Here is a 20,019-nt window from a genome sequence, read left to right on the forward strand (position 1 = left end):
AATCTGAAGCAAGGTCCAGGCTCTGAGCCATCAGCACAGAGCCCAACGTGGGGCTCGAACTCACGGGCCGTGAGATCATGACCTGAGCTGAAGTCGGGCGCTCAACCGATTGAGCCACCCAGGCGCCCCATGTATATGTATATTTTAAATGTTTATTTGTTTATTTTGAGAGAAAGAGAGAGAGCACGCACAAGCAGGAGAAAGGCAGAGAGAATCCTAAGCAGACTCCGCACTGTCAGTGCAGAGGCCAATGTGGGGCTTGATGTCACCAATCGTGAGATCATGACCTGAGCTGAAATCAAGAGTTGGATGCCCAGCCTATTGAGCCACCCAGGTACCCCAGATTCAGTGTATATTTTAAAATAAAACCTTGACCAACAACTCAACCTCACCTTGTGTTTCTAAAGGAAAATAATTATTAATCATATTCTTCAAGAATTTTCCCACATGTAGACTCACTGTGGTCTCTTTGTTTTCTCAAAGTGATATAGATTTAAACCACAGTCCTAAGAAACCTTCTAAACTCAAACTGTAAACTTAAATTCTAATTTAAATGAGTTGAATATGCAATTTTCAGATAGAAATTGAATAAAATAATGATTGTTTTCCAGAAAGGGGTGATCTTTTAATTGGCAAAATAATGGCAACAAATTTGTAAGCCTCTCTCGTCTCTTACTGCCTGGGCTACAACAGCTCCCACCTGCTTTTACTGCTTCTTGTTTTGTCCCCTCTGCAACCATTCTCCACACAACAGCCAGGGCCTCTCCCCTGCTTGAACATTGAGTGACCTTTTACAGCCTGTAGAACAAACCCCGCATCCTTACAAAGGTCAACAGTAGTTACACAGTGTGTCCCAGGGGAGTGGGGTGGGGGTACCATGCCAGGCTCCCTCTCTCTCCATACCTCCAGGGCCTCTGGGCCTTCCTTCTCTCTCTGTACCAAGGCACATCCAGTTCCTGCTGCTTGGAAACTCTTCTTGCCTGTCTCGTGACCAGCTCCTTCTGATTCATCAATGCTCTTTCCTCAGGCCTTGCTATCAGCTTAAGTGCTACTTGCTCAGATAGGCTTTCTCTAGCAACCTGTCTGAAACAATCTTTCCTTGTCACTCTTTATCAAATACCCCTATTTATTTCCTCCCTACCATTTATTACAGTCTGAAATATTGATTATTTTTACCATCTGGTATTTGTCACTGCCATTAGAATGTAAGCTCTGTGACAGCAGATATTTTTTTCCCTCTAACTCCTGCATATAATACAATGTATGACTCAGCATAGGTGTTTAATAAACACCTGTTGACTGAAAGAAGGAAAGAATAGCATGAAACTTGGGTATGAGAAGGAACACAGCATGAAATATCGGTCATAATGAAATGTGAGAAGCCAAAAGTAACTATTAAGATAGAAAAGGAATACGAAACACATAAAAGTTCATCTAATAATTTTATATAACTATACAAAGGTCACAGGGTGAAGATTGCTCTATATAAAGTAAAACAAATGTCAACACTTTCACAGATGGAGAACTGATCCATACATATCCACATGCTTCAAATTATTTTAAAGTCAACATTTATACTTAAATCAGCATTCAAGAATGCACCTGGAATACAACATTAGTGTGGATTATATATGTGCAGGCTCAGAACATTGTGGGAGGATCTTCTGACAAAACTTCTTGGGACATAATTGGATCCAGCTAGTTTCTAACAGATTAAGATGTTATAGATGGATGAAGAGTGGTTAGGGTAAGAAAAAGAATGTAAGATTGGATATAAGACAGTATATAAGACAGCCTGGGAGTGTATGATAAAGGAAGTGGAGATAAAGTAATTGGAGAAGAATAATAATGTAGGATTCAGGATGCGGTACAGGATTAAATCTGGAATTTAGTACGAGTAATCGGGTGCTGATGCAGTCATTGAAGGCGGGAGAGGTACAGGGCTGTCACTAGCTGTCAGGTTTGCCTCTAACCTTCAGAGATTTGGGATTTTGCTACTGATGCCCAGGGCAGGACTTGCAGAAGACTTCTGTCAGTGGTCACAGCCACCCACAGAACCAAGGCAGGAAACCGTGTTGGTGTGTCAAACTTCAATTCTGCCGAAGTCCCTGCATTCCAGCTGCTGCCAGCAGAAGAATCATGGCTTTTGCTATTTTCCTGTCTTCTGTGTAAGTGTCTCTCACTGGCAGAAACTAAACTGGAACCTGAAGGCAAGAGATTCTGGGAAAAGTAGTTCTTAGGCTTTGAGCCCTTGAGATATAGAGGAGAACATAAAAGAGGATAGAAATGGGCCAACTGCCAGTCTGACACAATATGAGAATAGGAAACACTTGTCACTGCTTTGAAATACTATTTCTGGCTAGTTAATTTCATTAGATCTAATCCTCACTAAAATAATAGCCCAACAGTTACTAAGGGCACTGTGTTAAGAGCTATTCATGCATTATCTCATTAACTTTCACGACCATACAAAATGAAGCTACTATTATCATCTCCATTTTAGAATCGAGGAACCAAGACTTAGAGAGGTACGCTAACCTGTTCCAAATGAAGCAACTAGTAAGTGGAAGAGCTCAACCCTACTCATGACTGGCCGGCTACAAAGCCAATCCCTTTTAGTCCTTATAGTAGAGTACTTGCTAGTCAGTTATTAAATTTCTTTGTAATCCATGGCCCTAGCCTCCACATGAAACTTGTCAAGTCATTTTACAAACATAGACTATTAAATCAATATAAATACCTTACTTCTAAGTTGAGAAAAGAACTAATGAATCTTCACAGGATGTCCTCCCAAGCATGGGCACTATCTTAATGAGAGAGAAAAGTATATCAGTAGAGGAAATGTAGTGTCCCCTACACTTAGAGTGGAATTTTATGTTATGAACAGATTTTCACTTATTGTAAAAGTATCTACTGTTATAAGACCACATCATAGACTCTCAAGGTTGGAAGGGGCATTCAAGTTTGAAGAGTCTTCAAGATCCCTTCTGATAGCATTTCAACAAAGGTTGGCTCAACCTCTGTTTAGGAACTGTCAATGGGTGCAACTTCCAGGACTATGGGGGCAGATTGACGAGTTGGGGGAGCACACAGGATGTCTGCTGCTGGTTGAAGATAAGATGGTGCTGCCTGGAGGCCGCTTAGTTCTGTCTCAACGATAGCAAATACGGTGTTAGGCTAGAGGTTGGAGCTATTGATATTAGTTAGCTTTTGCTGCTGATCCTGTCAAAATTCCATGACTTACAAATTATAGCTTGAGTGTCTATGGTGGATTCAAGATGGCCAGAGATTATTTGGCACTCCTCTCACTGAGAAGTAGAGGCTATGCCCCTTCCCTTTGAGTCTGCCTGGCCTCTGTGACTGCCATGACTAATGAAACTTAACACAGATGTTGTGCCATTCTTAGGTATAGCCTAAATGGATTGGCAGCTTCCATGTTCTTGGAATTCTCTCTTTGGGAGCCCCAAGGCATGATTGAAGAAACCTGACAATCTTGAAACTGGCACGCTAGAGAGGCCAGGTGATTGGAGAGCCCACTTTTCTTCCATTTCTAACAAGGCATTGGACTTGCGGTGAGGCCTTTCTAGACTATCCCATGCAATGGCTGAATACTGCTAAGTGACCCTAAGTATGTCTCATGGAGGAGAAGAATCGCATAACTGATCCAGGCCCAAATTCCTGACCATGAAATTGTGAGCTACGATAAAAGTTATTTTCAGTTTCTGAGTTTGAGGTCTTTTTTGCACCAGTGTAGATAACTAGCATGTTCTGTGGGATTCGTGAGGGTTGTTTGGTCTAGACTGGCCTTAACCGGTCTCATCTGGGCTCACTCATATGTCTGAAGATCAGCTAGGGACTATCTAGATTGTACTTGACTAGGGCAGCTTACCTGAACTCTGCTCCATGTGTCTCTCATCCTTCTCTGTGACAAGCAAACTTGTCCATGCATATTCTAGGGAAATGGCCAAACTGCAAGAGAGCAAGTGGAAGCACATAAGGGCTCTTGGAACCTAGGCTTGGATATGGCACCCTGTCACTGCCATCTCATTCTATTGGCCAAAATCACATGGCTGAAATCAAAGTCAAGGGTTTGGAGTACAGACGTCATTTCTTTTGTGCAAAATTCATATATCAAACAGTGTGAATACAGGGTGGAATGGAAAATTGGAGAAAATAATGCAATCTATTATATTTACTTCATTTCAGTACAGCAAACATTAATAGGATACATATTATTCGCAAACACTATGCTAGGCACTGGGAACATAGAAACAAAAGATACCTAACTTTTTGCTCTTGAAACATTTATGTTCCAGGCAATATTTAGAATTTTTACTTCTAATCACTGTGTTAAGATTTACACCTGCATTAAACTTCAGCGTTAGCTAGCATCTGAGTCATGTTTTATTGTTTCAGTGACTTAAAATTTGATTAGAAGCCCTTACTTGCTTAACTCGTGGAAGTTGTGTTCGGTTAGGTTTTTATGTTTTTTCATCAACATGAAAAAATTTCAATTGAAAAGAAATTACATATACGTACTGTCAGCTTGCTATCAACTCTTCCTCTGTTGGTTTTCAAAGGGCCTATGTTTTCCTCATGTACAAATTCTTGGGGAGCCTCATCATAGTCTTAATGTACCAACTACATTATCCTTTAATATCTGGACTTAAATTGGGAAGCAGGAAGCCACAATGCAAGGAAAACATATGAGGACAATTCACACTTCCAAATACGGACACCAAGCACCTTCCTTACATTTGTTGCTCTGCTCATTCTTTTCTGTAGCTCTTTGGTTTCTGGCTGGATGTGCTTTGTTTCCCTCTGTAACTTTGCTCCACACTAGTACGTTCCACCATCAGAGCCAGACTTCTCATCTCTCTTCTTCATGTCTCCCATTAAGTTCCTGTTTCTTCTCAGTGGGAAATATCTTTCTTCCACTGAAGGGCCTAGAGCTGAGCTCCGTGAAGGGTTCAGCTTAATGCCTTCTGCAGCATCAATGGTCACTCATTAATCCCCAGGCAACATGGGACAGTGGAAAGTGCATGGGCTGACTTTGGAGTCAAATGGGCCTAGGTTTTAATCCTAGCTCTACTGCTTACTAAACTGTGATCTCAGGCAGGCTACTTAACTTTCTGTGCCTGAATTTTTAAGTATTTTTTCTTTTTAATTTTATTTTTTAAATTTACATCCAAATTAGTTATCATATAGTGCAACAATGATTTCAGGAGTAGATTTCTTAATGCCCCTTACCCATTTAGCCCATTCCCCCTCGTACAACCCCTCCAGTAACCCTCTGTTTGTTCTCCATATTTACAAGTCTCTTATGTTTTGTTCCCTCCCTGTTTTTATATGATTTTTCTTCCCTTCCCTTATGGTCATCTGTTTTGTGTCTTAAAGTCCTCATATGAGTGAAGGCATGTGATACTTGTCTTCCTCTGACTATTTCACTTAGCATAATACCCTCCAGTTCCATCCACGTAGTTGCAAATGGCAAGATTTCATTCTTTTTGATTGCTGAGCAATACTCCGTTGTATATATATATACCACATCTTTATCCATTCATCCATTGATGGGAATTTTTAATTAAATTCCAGTTAATTTACATATAGTGTAATATTAGTTTCAGGTGTATAATATAGTACTATATATAATACAGAGAATTATATATATAGTATATTATATATACCTCCATATATCACCTGGTGCTCATCACAAGTGCACTCCTTAATCCCCATCACCTATTTAACCCATCCTTCCATCCACCTCCCCTCTGGTAACCATCAGTTTGTTCTCTATAGTCAAGAATCTATTTTGTGGTTTATCTCTCTCTCTCTCTCTTTTCACCCTTTGCTCTTTTGTTTTGCCTCTTAAATTCCACATATGAGTGAAATCATATGACATTTGTCTTTCTCTGACTGATTTATTTCATTTAGCGTAATACTCTCTAGCTTCATCCATGTCATTGCAAATGGCAAGATTTCAATCTTTTTTTATGGCTGAGTAACATACCATGTATGTGTATATATACATATCACATCTTCTTTATCTGTTTTTTGATCGACATACACTTGGGCTGTTTCCATAGTTTGGCTATTGTAGATAATGCTACTATAAACATCAGGGTGCATATATCCCTTTGAATTAGTAATTTTGTATCCTTTGAGTAAATAGCAGTGCACTTGCTGGGTACTAGGGTAGTTCTATTTTTAACTTTTTGAGGAATCTCCATACTGTTTTGCAAAGTGGCTGTACCAGTTTACATTACCACCAACAGTGCAAGAGGGTTCCCCTCTCTCCACATCCTCACCAGCACCTGCTATTTCTTATGTTGTTAATTTTAGCCATTCTGACAGGTGTGAGGTGATATTTCATTGTAGTTTTGATTTTTATTTCCCTGATGGTTAGTGATGTTGAGCATCTTTTCATGTGCCTGTTGGCCCTCTGTAAGTCTTCTTTGGAAAAATGTCTACTCATGTCTTCTGCTCATTTTTTGAATGGTTATCTGTTTTTTGGTGTTGAGTTTTATATGTTCTTAGTATATTTTGGATACTAACCCTTTATCTGATATGTCATTTGCAAATATCTTCTCCCATTCCTTCTGTTGCCTTTTAGTTTTGTTGATTGTTTCCTTCGCCGTGCAGGTTTTTATTTTGATGTAATCCTAATAGTTCATTTTTGCTTTTGTTTCCCTTGTCTCAGGAGACATATCTAGAAAGAAGTGGCTACAGCTGATGTCAAAGAAGTTACTGCCTGTGTTTTCTTCTAGGATTTTTACAGTTTCACATCTAGGTCTTTCATCCATTTTGAATTTATTTTTGTGTATGGTGTAAGAAAGTGGTCCACTTTATTCTTTTCCATGTTCCTGGAAAGTTGTTCCATTACCATTTGTGGAAGAGACTGTCTTTTCCAATTGGATATTCTTTCCTGCTTTGTTGAAGATTAATCGACCATATAATTGTAGGTTTATTTCTGGGTTTCCTATTTTGTCCTATTGATCTTTGTGTCTATTTTTGTTGTGCCTGAGTTTTATAATCCATTATATGGACATAGTAAATCTTATCTTGCATGGTTCATGTGTGATGTAATTGAAATAATAATTATAAAGTGCCTGGACAATGCCTGTCATGTTCCTGGTGTTAGATCCCTTCTCCTCCCAATCCCAACAGCTTATCTCTTACTATATCAGCTTCTCTCTTATTGGCCACCTTAGGATTGGCTTACCGAGAGGCTATCATAGCATGTTTTCAGGGTCAGAAATACTTTGTATGCATGGTGAAACACAGACATGTTTTAGTGAGGAAAAAAAGGGTTATTTTTCCATATGATTTCATTTGTTTAAGAGAGCATAAGCAATGTCTTAGAGCATTTATACTCAGCATTCTGCAAAGTTGAGTTCTTATGGCAAAGTGGCGAGAGAATTAGAAGTTACCAATATTTCACTTTGGATACTGTGCACTTTGGATATTTGCTGTGTTCGGATGTTCAGTGCAGACAAGATCCTTAGGGATGGGGCTGGGTTTTACTTGTCTTTATGTTCTGTGACCCAGCACGGGACCTGGCACTTCAGAGATGCTCAAATAAATGTTTGTTGAACAAATAAATGAAGGTTTTACTGACAGCAATTGTGTGAATTGATGAAACTTGAACTATTTTATATCTAAATGGAATACTTCTGTTTGGTTTTTGCTGGGCCTGAATTTAGCTGATTGATACTTAGTAACTCTGGTTTATGCGCTCACTTTTGCAGGGTTGGAGGAGAGTGGGGCATCAGGTCTATATTTGGGAAAATGCAGTGTGATCACTTGCCCTTCACACTTTCCTCTTTGATTTTGCTGTTTTTCATCTTTCCTAGCAGACTGTACACTCCTTAAGGACAAACACCATGGCTTATGTTTGATTTCTCAGTGTTTGTGACATTGTTGATTTTCAGTAAATACTGGTTGAGAGGGTGAATATGGCAGCAAAGACAACTTGAAGGAAAGTTAGCGTTTTGGGATTTTTATATGATTTTAGAAATGCAGCATCTTATCTGAACCCTTTCTCATCTCCTCTGATTTATTCTTCCACTGATCCTGCACTTGAATTTCTTGTTCTTTAGTGTCATCCTTACAAATGCCATGTGATTTGTGGGAAAGGATTGAGGCTTTGAAATTAAAAAAGCATTTTTTAAAATGTTTATTTACTTTTGAGAGAAAGAGAGACAGAGCATGAACAGGGAGGGGCAGAGAGAGAGGGAGACGCAGAATCTGAAGCAGGCTCCAGGCGCTGAGCTGTCAGCACGGAGCCCAACATGGGGCTCGAAGTCACGAGCTGTGAGATCATGACCTGAGCCGAAGCCGGATGCTTAACCGACTGAACCAGCCAGGTGCTCTGAGGCTTTGAAATTAAACAGACTTGGATTTCAGCTCTGAATTCATAACTTCTGATTGCATGATCTTGAATGAGGCGTAGAACCCCTTGGTTCCTGTGTCCTCATTCGTGAAGATGAATAGTGTCTTCTACCTGGCAGAGCAGTTTTGAGAACTGATTAGATGGGTGAGTGTAAGGCAGCTGCTCATAGTAGGAGCTCTATAAATAGTAGGTGTTATTACGATCCTTCACCCATTCTCTTTACCCTCATACTGCTCCTTTTTCCAACCAGAAAACATGCATTTCTACCCCTGGCCATCTGTTGGCAGCATCTGAACGGCTGTGAGTTGCTGGGGACTGCACTTCACAATTTCACTTCATTGGGAACTTTGGTCTCATATCACTCTGATTAATAAAAACCTTAATAAGAATAACCACCCTCTGCCCCATTAAAATAATGCAAGGATAAATGTGAGTTTTCAGGAAAACTCCTCAAATGATGAAGTGAAGAATTGGAGAGTTAAATGACATGTGAAGAATCGGAAGATATAGCATATATCCAAGTTTATGATCTTTTTATTCCCTCTCTCTCCATTTATTACAATAGATTCTAAAAAATTGCTCTCACAACAGGACCATTATCCCTAGTAGATTTAAGGACCCTTTCACCAGTATTTTTTCTTGAAATAATTGAGTTTGCTGGAATAAACTACTCAGCTCAATATTTTTCATCTCCCTCTAATACAAATGTATTTGATTCCTATAAATCTGAGTGAGGTCAGTCAGGAAATTATACATATTTGTTTTCCACAGGGTATATGAGCTATTAAGTCATGTTGCATTTATTATAGATCATGTTCGCTAGTTGGCAAGATAATTTGAATGATTGAAAACAATATTTTAGAACATGTAGCACTAGGAAAACAACCAGCAAGGAGAATTGAAGCAAAATCTTCCTTATGATAAATATTTTAAGTAAACAAAATATCCTGTTGTGATTCAAGTACATATTTGCATTAAAATGCATTTAAAATACCATTCAATATTATGCATACTGTTTATTCTTATGGTTCATATGCGTTTATATATTTCCTTCTTATATATTTATATCACTTAATCATTACATTTGGATCTCATGTCATATGTGTGTATATATTCCCATTATATCTTTCTTCCAGCCTCAACTATGTGGATGTTTTCTTGGCTGTGTGCCATTTTAATTATTTTGGCTTTTGCTGGCATGGACACAGTAGCAAAGACCACACCGCATCCCAAATTTACGAAGAAATCTGAGGGAAAAGAGATGCCGAAGGGTCTAAAGCCGTCCAGTGGCCCACCTCCAGAAGAAGAGGAAATGCCTTTCACAGAAGTGGCTGAAATGGTGGAACCGACCCCCAACCCCCCAGCCCTAGATTCTGCCTTCGGTACTGCCACTCTCTTCCCCTTTGAAAACTTCACTCTTGACACGGCTGACTTTTTTCTGAATTGCTGTGATTGTTGTTCATCTGTCCCAGGGCAAAAAGGAGAACCTGGAGAGACTGGAAAGCCAGGTATTTGAAAGTGCATGAAGCCATATTTCCTACCTGGATGTTCTTGGAGTTGAGAGGTGGATTGGAGGTAGAATTGTCCCAAAGGTTTCTACATTGTCCTGCAAATGGTGACAGGGTCTAGGTGTAACACTGTGACAAATGCAAATGGGTGCTGTGTTGCTCACCAGCCACATGTGTGGTTATTAATAAAAATAAACACAGGGGCACCTGGGTGGCTCAGTCGGTTGAGCGTCCGACTTCAGCTCAGGTCACGATCTCGTGGTCCGTGGGTTTGAGCCCCGCGTCAGGCTCTGGGCTGATGGCTCAGAGCCTGGAGACTGCTTCTGATTCTGTGTCTCCTTCTCTCTCTGCCCCTCCCCCGTTCATGCTCTGTCTCTCTCTGTCTCAAAAATAAAATAAAAATGTAAAAAAAAAACAAAAAACATAAACATTAATATTAAAAATTCAGTTCCTCAATGACACTAGCCACATTTCCAATGCTCAATAGCCACACGTGGCCAAAGACTACTGTATTGGGCGGTACAGATACAGAGCATTTTCATCAGTGCAGAAAGTTCTATTGGACAGCGCTGGCTAGAGCAGAAACCAGGCTCCCAACCCCAGCCCTGGCACACAGTTCTTCACATTACAAACTTACTACCAGTACAGTCTTCTTGTTAATGGCTGATGTAAAAAGGGTAAATGAAAATTCTGCCGGCTAGTTAGAATGTGTCTTGACTGATGGATTTCTGGAGTGCTATTTGTAGTTAGGATTAGAAATGGCATGTCTGGGACGGGGAGAATAAGGGGCGGGATTCAGTTTGCTCTTCATTGAGATTCCAAGGCAACACTGTATCCTTGCCCAACAATGTTCTCCATTGAACATCATGGTTACATATTTCAAAATTTAAGATATCTTTAATATATACATTATGCATATACTGAGTTTTACTGTAATACATTTCAGCTTTTACATGTCATATAGCAGAGAACTCAGGTAAAATTGAGAGAGGAGTGTCAGTTTAAAATTCACTATTCCCTGAAAAAATGACATATATATATTTGTTATGTCTTGCCTGCAGAACTTAAAGTTATAAAAGCAGAAATTGTGCACCCTCATTAAGCTTTTCATTCATTTCATCCTACAGTAGGAACCTTTTGGGAAATGTGATCAATATTCATGCAGAGCTGGAATTAAAAGGTAGAGTTGCTGGGCAGTGGTCAGGGCATGAAGATTTCTGGATTGCTGAAACATTATTGGAAATGCAATGATACCGAGAAAATCACATTTACCAGAATTCCTCTTAGTATCATATCTGGCTGGTGAGCTGCTTGAGGGTGAAGACCTCCAAGGGCATGGTCAAGTAAACACAGCTGGTTGCTAAACTGTCTTCTAAGGCTGTAGGTCTGTCACATGAGAGCTTTTGTTTCACCCTTTGGTAGATTAGCTGGGCAGTTCTCAGAGCTCAGTCTCTCCTCTAAATACATAGGACAAACATTTTGGATGTATGCCAAATTATTTGCCTGCCTGGGGTGCTCATATGTTTTAGTCTGACCAAGTCAGCACAGAGCAGAGTGTTCAAGAGCTCAGAATGTCTTGTCTATCATGGTCCTGCTTTTGGGAAGCGTCATTACCTAAGTCTCAGTTTACAAAGTAGTAGAAGTGGGGGGGGGGTGAGTGGGTGGCTCAGTTGGTTAAACATCGGACTTGGGCTCAGGTCATGATCTCATGGTTCATAAGTTTGAGCCTCGTGTTGGGCTCTGTGCTGACAGCTCAGAGCCTGGAGCCTGCTTTGGATTCTGTGTCTCCCTCTCTTTCTGTGCCCCTCCCCTGCTTGCGCTTGTGCTCTCTTTCTCTCTCTCTCTCTGTCTCAAAAATAAATGAAAATCAAAAAAAAAAATTAAGGGGTGCCTGGGTGGCTCAGTCAGTTAAGCATCCGACTTCGACTAAGGTCATGATCTCATGGTTCTTGAGTTCGAGCCCTGTGACCAGCTCTGTGCTGACAGCTCAGAGCCTGGAGCCCGCTTTGGATTCTGTGTCTCCCTCTCTCTGCTCCTCCCCTGCTGATTCTCTCTTTTTTTCCCTCTCTCTCTCAAAAATAAATAAACAATAAAGAGAGTAGTAAAATGGGATAAGAATAGTACCAACTTCATGGGGTCATCAAGAGACAGAATGAGGTAATACACGTAAAGACTCACTGTGGTACCTGCTGGAATAAGTGCTCAATAAATTGTGTTTGTTTTTCCAGTTAGCTGTAGTAGGAGTCTTTTCCTCTTCTCAGCCTAATAGGGTCTTGTTTCTGAGATTCATAGATATTTATTCTACTGTTTCAGTGTTTCAAAAATGCTGTTTGGTTAAAAAGTTAGAAATCTAGCATAAGAGGGACATTAAACAAACTTGAAAATGACAATAAACCCTCTCAAACCCAACTATTTTATTTTATTATCATTTTTGTAAACTTTATTTGTTTACTTTGAGAGAAAGTGTGTGGGAGAGGCAGAGAGAGAGGGAGAGAGAGAATCCCAAGCAGGCTCTGCATCCCCAGCGCAGAGCCCAATGCGGGGCTCGAATTCACAAACCTCGAGATCATGACCTGAGCTGAAACCAAGAGTTGGACACTTAACTAACTGAGCCACCCAAGCGCCCCACCCACTGTGCTCGTCTTTCAGTTTCTTAAAAATACCATGGTCTTTTCCCGAAATGCTCATCTATGTATTTTGGGGTTGTTTTTTTTTCTTTTTTCTTTTTTTTTTTTTTGTCTCAGAAAATCCTAATTCGTTCATTTGTCATTTTCCCAGGGATGTCTCCTCTGATAGCATAAATTAGGTTCTTTTAGCACAATCTATAATGGCACTTTCCTGTTTTCCTTTGCCTCACTAGCTGCAATGTGATAATTTCTACTTATTGGTGTGGTTATTGTTCAGTGTTTATCTCTCCCAGGCTCTCAGCTACACCAGGGAAAGAGCAGCTGGGATGTTGATAGCTGATTCTTAACACCTCGTATGGTGCTTGGTGTCTAGGAGGCCTCAGCAATACTTCCTGAAAAAATGCATAAGTGAATGAATGAGAAAACCAAAAATGCTAGGTATTGGGTTTTACTGCCAATTAGAGAGTGTGGTCCATGTGAGGTTAAGAGCCAGATAATCATTTTGTCCTTGTTGTTTGATACGGCAGTGCTTCCCTGAATCGTTTCACTGCTGCCATGAATCCAGTGACAAGGACTAATGCGCTCAATTTATCTATTCAGGTGGCACAAAATTATGAATCAGAGAAAAATATTGTCCTTAGGATTATGTAGTTGTTTTAGTCTTACCCGGATTTTATTATTAAGACTCTGACAGTTATTGGTCTCAATGAAATGATGCCTAAAAAAAATTTTTTTTTTCCAGAACTAATGAATTTCAAAAGAGAATTTTTTTTTTATCCTGATGGTTTTAAATCTCATTTCCAGGTCTTAAGGGAGAGGCTGGTGGAATGGGGATCCCAGGGCCACCAGGAATTGTTGGACCCCCAGGTCCAAAAGGCCAGAAAGGAGAGAAGGGTAGGTACTTATATCCATTTCATGTCAAAACTCAAGACATGTTCTGTATCATTTTTCAGGAGAGCAACCTGCTAAGTAAATACCATATTCTTGCAGGTGGATCAATTTTTAAAAATGTAAAAAACTTGGTAAGGCATATTGCAAGTTATAGTTGATATAAAAATGTTAACTTTATAAATAGTCTATTGAGGGACTTTAAACTTTTCTGGTAATGTTTCTCTCTTTCTCTCCACCCTCCCTCCTTCCCCTCCACACATGTAGGCTCTCACGCATCTTGTCTTTTCTTCTTTTTAAGAGAGAGAGAGAGCGAGAGAGCGCGTGCGCGCGAGAGAGGGAGAGCGCAGGCACGTGAGAGCAGGGGAGGGGCAGAGGGAGAGGGAGAGAAAGAATCTTAAGCAGTCTCCACACCCACCCAGAGCCTGATGCGGGGCTCAATCTCATGAACATGAGATCATGGCCTGAGCAGAAATTAAGAGCTGGACGCCTAACTGACTGAGCCACCCAGGCACCCCTCACACATCTTTTCTCTGTCTTGTTGGCCACACAGCTGACCTAGTGACTGGGAACCACAGGGTATAGTCTCTGGGGAAGGATCCTTTCCGGTATACTCCTGAGTGAGCTCTTCCTCATGATACACATTAATTTTGTATTAGATAAAACTAACTAGAGCAGGCAACCCTATAGAATTATTCTGTTTAGATGGATAGCATCCTTACTAAGGAGAATATGACATGCCTTTTTGGCTCACTCCAATCAGGAGTGGAAAGAGCACTGAATTAAAATGGAAGAAATCAAGCTTGTAGCAATGACCTTGTACCAGTCACTTTACCTCATCTGGAAATCAATGGGGAATAGACTAGGTATTTATTTATACCCTATTTACTATCAAAGAAGATTTGTGGTTATGTGTGCTTTCATAGATCTTTTCCAGCTCAGAAATTCTGTAATTCCATAGATCTATCAGCCAGGGGAAATCCCTGGTTCTCTAAGTGCTTCAAGACATTGAGGGAAGGTTATAGATTCACCGGGACATTTAAAAATTCCGCAGTGAATACTACCAGCCTGTAGAAATACCATCTATCCATCAAGTTAAATGTTTTAGCCTCAGTGTCACATGTCAAAAGACCTAATATCATCTATACATCACCCTCCACATGGCTGAGGAACTGTCTAACTCATTTCTAGTAGAATATTCAGTGAAGTAATTACTCCAAAAAGATGCTAAGGTAAGAAAGAGCTCCTTCACAGTTGTCAGTTATGCGATTTTCATTCTCGGAAACATTTAATCCTTTTGTGGCTGAATTATGTTCGCGGAAAGCCCTGTGAAATAAAGATGAGTGATGAACCTCCCCAGTGATTCATACATTTTGGAAGCCAGACTTCTGGAAGTAGAAGAAAAAACAGGGAAGTATCATAAGATAAGGTTCTTAAGATTACACTTTGATGAAAGATCAAAAGTAGAAATTCATCCAGCCAGTCTCTATAAAGGGGCAACTCTACTTTCTTTTTATTTCCAGACTTAGCTTGGACTCTTGGTTAAGATTGAAAGTTAAAATAATAAATGAGTTGAATGACTGCATTCTGGTTCATCACAACCTGATTAAGTAAAGTCAATGTAAGCAGTTAAATTGAACTTGAGAACCAGAATAACTGTGCAGTAAGGCTGGTATATGAGTATTGGCAAGGACGGGGGTTAGAATAGTCCTTCACTTCCATTCAGAGTTGGGTTCTCTCCAAAGGGATACAGATATTCTCCTGATGGCCTATGGGTTAATTTCCAAATTGTAAATTTTATGTGGAATGGTAATGGAAGGGGGTCAGCTACTTAGAAAACTGCTGAGCAGTTTATGTGGGATTTCTCTAGCTGGTCTTGTGAAATTTGGTGGTGGGGGGAGTCTCTTCTCACGATTTGTAATTTGACATGGGATTTCTTTTTCCCTAACAAAAATAACACAAAAAAACAAAAATTAAGTCAGAGAAAGACAAATTTCACATAATTTCACTCATATGTGGAATTTAAGAAACAAAACTGATGAACATAGGGGAAGGGAAGTAAAAATAAGATAAGAAGGGAGGCAAACCATAAGAGACTCTTAAATACAGAGAACAAACTGAAGCTTACTGGAAGGATATTGGGTGGGGGGATGGGCTAAATGGGTGATGGGCATTAAGGAGGGCACTTGTTGGGATGAGCACTGGGCATTGTACATAAATGATGGATCACTAAATTCTACTCCTGAAATCATTACTACTCTATATGTTGACTAACTTGGGTTTAAATTAAAAAAAAAAGAAAGTAAAATTTAAAAATTTTCAGCACATAAGAAAGGAGTTATATCTATAAAACCAAATAAATAAAAATTAATAAATTAAAAAAGTAAAAAAATATTAGTTGTATCATAAATAATATGGTTGGCAAACTGATGCCAACCAATGTTACATACAGTCATGTTTGACTGTATACAAATTTGTAAACATTCATACTTCAGTTTCTTCTGTGATAAAAAGTGGTAAAAATATCTGCTCTATCTTTCTTGAGGGGAGATGCTATATACTTCTGTAAATGAAAAATGTTCCCATTGATGAAATGTGCTCTCTTATATGAGTCTCCCTGTTATCCAAGAGGCTATGTTAATATCAAATGAGAATTAATTTTGAATTGAAAAGGTTGGATTAATTTTTAAAAATTATTTACTTATTTTTTTATTTTTGAAAGAGAGAGAGAACACTTGAGCACATGCACACACACGAGCAGGGGAGGGTCGGAGAGAGTGGGAGAGAAAGAATACCAAGCAGGCTCCATGCTGGATGTAGAGCCTGACTCTGGGCTGGATCTCATGACAGTGAGATCATAACTTGATGGGAAATCAAGAGTCGACCACTTAACTGACTGAGCCACCAGATTAATTTTTTTTTACAGTTTATTTATTTATTTTGAAAGACAGAGAGAGAGAGAGAGAGAGACAGAAAGCAAGGGAAGGGCAGAGAGAGAGGGAGACACAGAATCCCAAGCAGCTTCCACACTCTCAATGTGGAGCCCAACACAGGGCTTGAACTCAGAAACTGTGAGATCATGACCTGTGCTCAAATCAAGAGTTAGATGCTTAACTGACTGAGCCTCCCAGGTGCCCCTGGATTAAATTCTTTAAAAATCTTGTTAAGAACTTGGAACATTACCTGGCACAAAGGAAATGCTCAATGAAAGTTAACTATTATTCCTCCTACTATTATTACTGCTATTATCATTTTCAATAAAAATGAATTTAGTGTGGTTGTACTGTAACAGGAGGGGCCTTTAGCAGGTCCAGTATAAAAATGCATTTTGTGGCACTGGGAAAATATCCCAAAACCTAGATCTTTAGATTTCTTTTCAAACATGAATTTTTACAGTTCTGTGATTTGTCCAAAGAGCATATGAAAAAAATTCCAAACACAATGAAAATTGGCTTTTCCCTAATGCTCTATGTCAAGGACTATATATTTACATTTTATATTTATATTTGTATTTATATTCACTATCCTGGATGGGTTTTTTTTTTGTTTAATTTTTTAATATTTTATTTATTTTTGAGAGACAGAGTATGAGTGGGGGAGGGGCAGAGAGAGAGGGAGACACAGAATCTGAAGCAGGCTCCAGGCTCCGAGCTGTCAGCACAGAGCCCAACCTGGGGCTCGAACCCATGAACCGTGAGATCATGACCTGAGCCAAAGTCGGAAGCTTAACCGACTGAGCCACCCAGGTGCCCCGGGAAGGGTTTTTGATATGATTAGTTTTAGCTAATTGCAGAACGTGTGCTCTGTGTTATATGGTGGTGACACTCTTTTTTAGGCATTGTGGGGAACATAAAGAAGGGGATATTTTAACTGTTATTCAAGATTCATAAGAAGAAAAAACAAACACATAAATAACAAGACAAAATATCATGAATTTCATGAGAGATTTGAAGAGCAAGGGGAATGCTGGGGGAAAAGCTGAATTTTGTGCAAAGAGATTGGCACTATCCCAAATCTTGTTTAAATGGTTCACCATCAACTGGAACAAAATATTCCTAATCGTGCTCAATAAATTTTTTTCCCATATCGTTTTTCCTTTATCCATTTTGTTAGAGGAAGTGTTGGATTGTAACATGGTTGCAAAATGGATGTTAGTTATACCATAACTAATATAGTTGGAAGAAAGTTAATCTTGGTATCATTTTAGGACTTAAGGGGGAACATGGGGACCAAGGAACAAGTGGAGCCCCAGGATACCCGGGAAAACCCGGAGAACCAGGTAGAGTACAAACTGTATCTATTGCGTTCAGTCATGTGTGCAGCACAGCCCCTAATTTTCTTCCTGTTTGTACTTATGCAGGAGGTAAGATGGACATATGAATTGCTTTTATTCTCGTACTTCAGTGTCCTGATTGCTGGAGTGCAACAAGTGCTGGTCAGGTAGTTTGGAGACTAAATAAAAGCTTCTGAGCTCGTGTCCTCAGTCTAGCTGTCTTTGGGAAAAAGACAGCTTCAGCTTCTCTGCCTGTGAGATTCTGGGTTTGGATGGACTTCGTGGAGATGTAGGGGAATACTTGGGTTGGGCCAAAACACAAAGGGTAATGGACTACCATGGGTCGCTGTGGTTCTAACTCCTGTTTCTTATCTTAAAAGTACAAAAAAAAAAAAAATAGAACTAGATTTATGAGATTTAAATATAGGTTGTCACTCCTTGGTGGCATTAACTCCTCCCCCTGTGAGAGAGCCGCAGGATCCAAATGGCACAGCTGTGGCTGAGACAGGAGTTGGGGTTCCAGTCTCAGTCAGTAGGTGTCATTTCTGTTTCGTGAGCTCTGTGGTAATAGCGTTCTGTTCAATGTGATCCTTGAATGTCATTTGAACTTTCTGTTTCAGGTGGCCTTGGTCCTAAGGGGGAGAGAGGAAACATCGGACTGACAGGAGTGAAGGGGCAAAAAGGCTCCAAAGGGGACACGTGTGCAAATGGTACCCAAGGAGATAAAGGAGACCAGGGGGCTGCGGGCTCACCTGGCTTGAATGGAGAGCCTGGGGCCAAGGGAGAGAAAGGGGAGATGGGGGAAAAGGGCTGCTGTGGGGAGTCTGGGCAGAGGGGAGGGAAGGGAGAAAAAGGTGAGGAGGGTCTGAAAGGGGAAAAAGGTAGCAAAGGAGATACTGGAACGGAAGGCAAAAGCGGCCCAGATGGCCTGCCTGGGGCCCCAGGGGATCCAGGAGTTAAAGGAGAAAAGGGAGAGTTGGGTCCTCCTGGTCTTGCGGGGCCTGTGGGGCCAAAAGGTGAGGTTGGGAGCAAAGGGGTCCGGGGATCTATTGGCAAGAAGGGCTCTCGGGGCTTCAAAGGCTCCAAGGGGGAGGTGGCCAGAGTGCTGCGGTCAGCCTTCAGCGCCACTTTATCGAAGCCTTTCCCTCCTCCCAACATCCCAATCAAATTTGACAAGGTTCTCTATAATGACCAAGGGAATTACAGCCCTGTCACTGGCAAATTTAACTGTAGTGTTCCTGGCGCATATGTATTTTCCTACCATGTCACTGTGAGGGGCAGACCCGCTCGCATCAGCCTGGTGGCCCGGAATAAGAAGCAGTTCAAGTCCAGAGAAACGCTCTATGGCCATGAAATAGACCAGGCCTCTCTTCTTATCATCCTGAAATTAAGTGCAGGGGACCAAGTCTGGTTGGAAGTTTCGAAAGATTGGAATGGGGTCTATGTCAGCCCTGAGGATGATAGCATTTTTACTGGGTTCCTTTTGTACCCAGAGGAAAATTCTGGAATTTCACCATAAGCTGTGTCTTGAACGCTGTAGTTTGGGTTCAGTGGAATAAGTCAGGCAACACAGGTAGTGTTACTAAAAAGAACAACTTTCATTATGTTTTTCATGAGTGTAAAAATAATACAGAAAAAATAAGAAAAATATTGTATAACCTAAAGTCAATTACTCTGCCTATTTTAAGACATCACTTTTAAAAAATATATTTATATGTATTGGAAACGTGTCTATTAATTTTGTAGTTAGCTTTTTTCATTTAGCATTATAATGCCATTTCCCATGCCATTTAAATAATATCTGCATATAAAATATGATTGACATCTGTAATTAATAAATATATTCTTACCAAATATCTTGTATATCTCATATAGGTGTGTGCAACTCTTTTCTGTGTGAGTGTAAGGCTAACAAGTGACACATGATGGGCTGGTATTCTCAAGAGTTTAGAAACTGTTAGGATTGACTTCCAACGAAATGGAGCTATTCCCTTGTCAGTTTAATTCAAGGAGAATGCACAGAAAGAATGATAAAAAATAGCTAAAATATATTCAAAATTAATCAATGCAAAAGTTTGCCCATAAAAATCCTGTATTAGGTGGCCATGTGTGTTGGATAAAAGGTAAAAAGTAAGTTTGTAAAAGGGCTCCTGGGTGGCTCAATCAGTTAAGCATTGGACTCTTGATTTCAGCTCAGGTCATGATCTCGCTGTTTGTGGGACCGAGCTCCTCACTGGGCTCTTTGCTGACAGCACGGAGCCTGCTTGGGACTCTCTCTCTCCCTTTCTCTCTGCCCCTCTTCCACACATGCATGTTCAAGTGCTCTCTCTC

At 40.2% G+C, this 20,019-nt stretch overlaps 1 protein-coding gene across 1 annotated transcript; it reads left to right on the forward strand.

Annotated features, from left to right (window-relative positions):
* Positions 1 to 106: 106 nt before the first annotated feature.
* Positions 107 to 19,207, forward strand: OTOL1 (otolin 1). Its single transcript, XM_047098988.1, has 5 exons — positions 107 to 131; positions 9,529 to 9,900; positions 13,332 to 13,421; positions 17,623 to 17,694; positions 18,309 to 19,207. The coding sequence occupies exons 2-5, from the start codon at positions 9,537 to 9,539 to the stop codon at positions 19,205 to 19,207; spliced, it is 1,425 nt and encodes a 474-aa protein (XP_046954944.1). The 5' UTR covers positions 107 to 131; positions 9,529 to 9,536.
* Positions 19,208 to 20,019: the final 812 nt, after the last annotated feature.

This window comes from Lynx rufus, unplaced genomic scaffold (genome assembly GCF_022079265.1).
Source record: "Lynx rufus isolate CCGP_SWC_20201006 ecotype Redwood Valley unplaced genomic scaffold, mLynRuf1.p SCAF_5, whole genome shotgun sequence".
Classification (NCBI taxonomy): domain Eukaryota; kingdom Metazoa; phylum Chordata; class Mammalia; order Carnivora; family Felidae; genus Lynx; species Lynx rufus.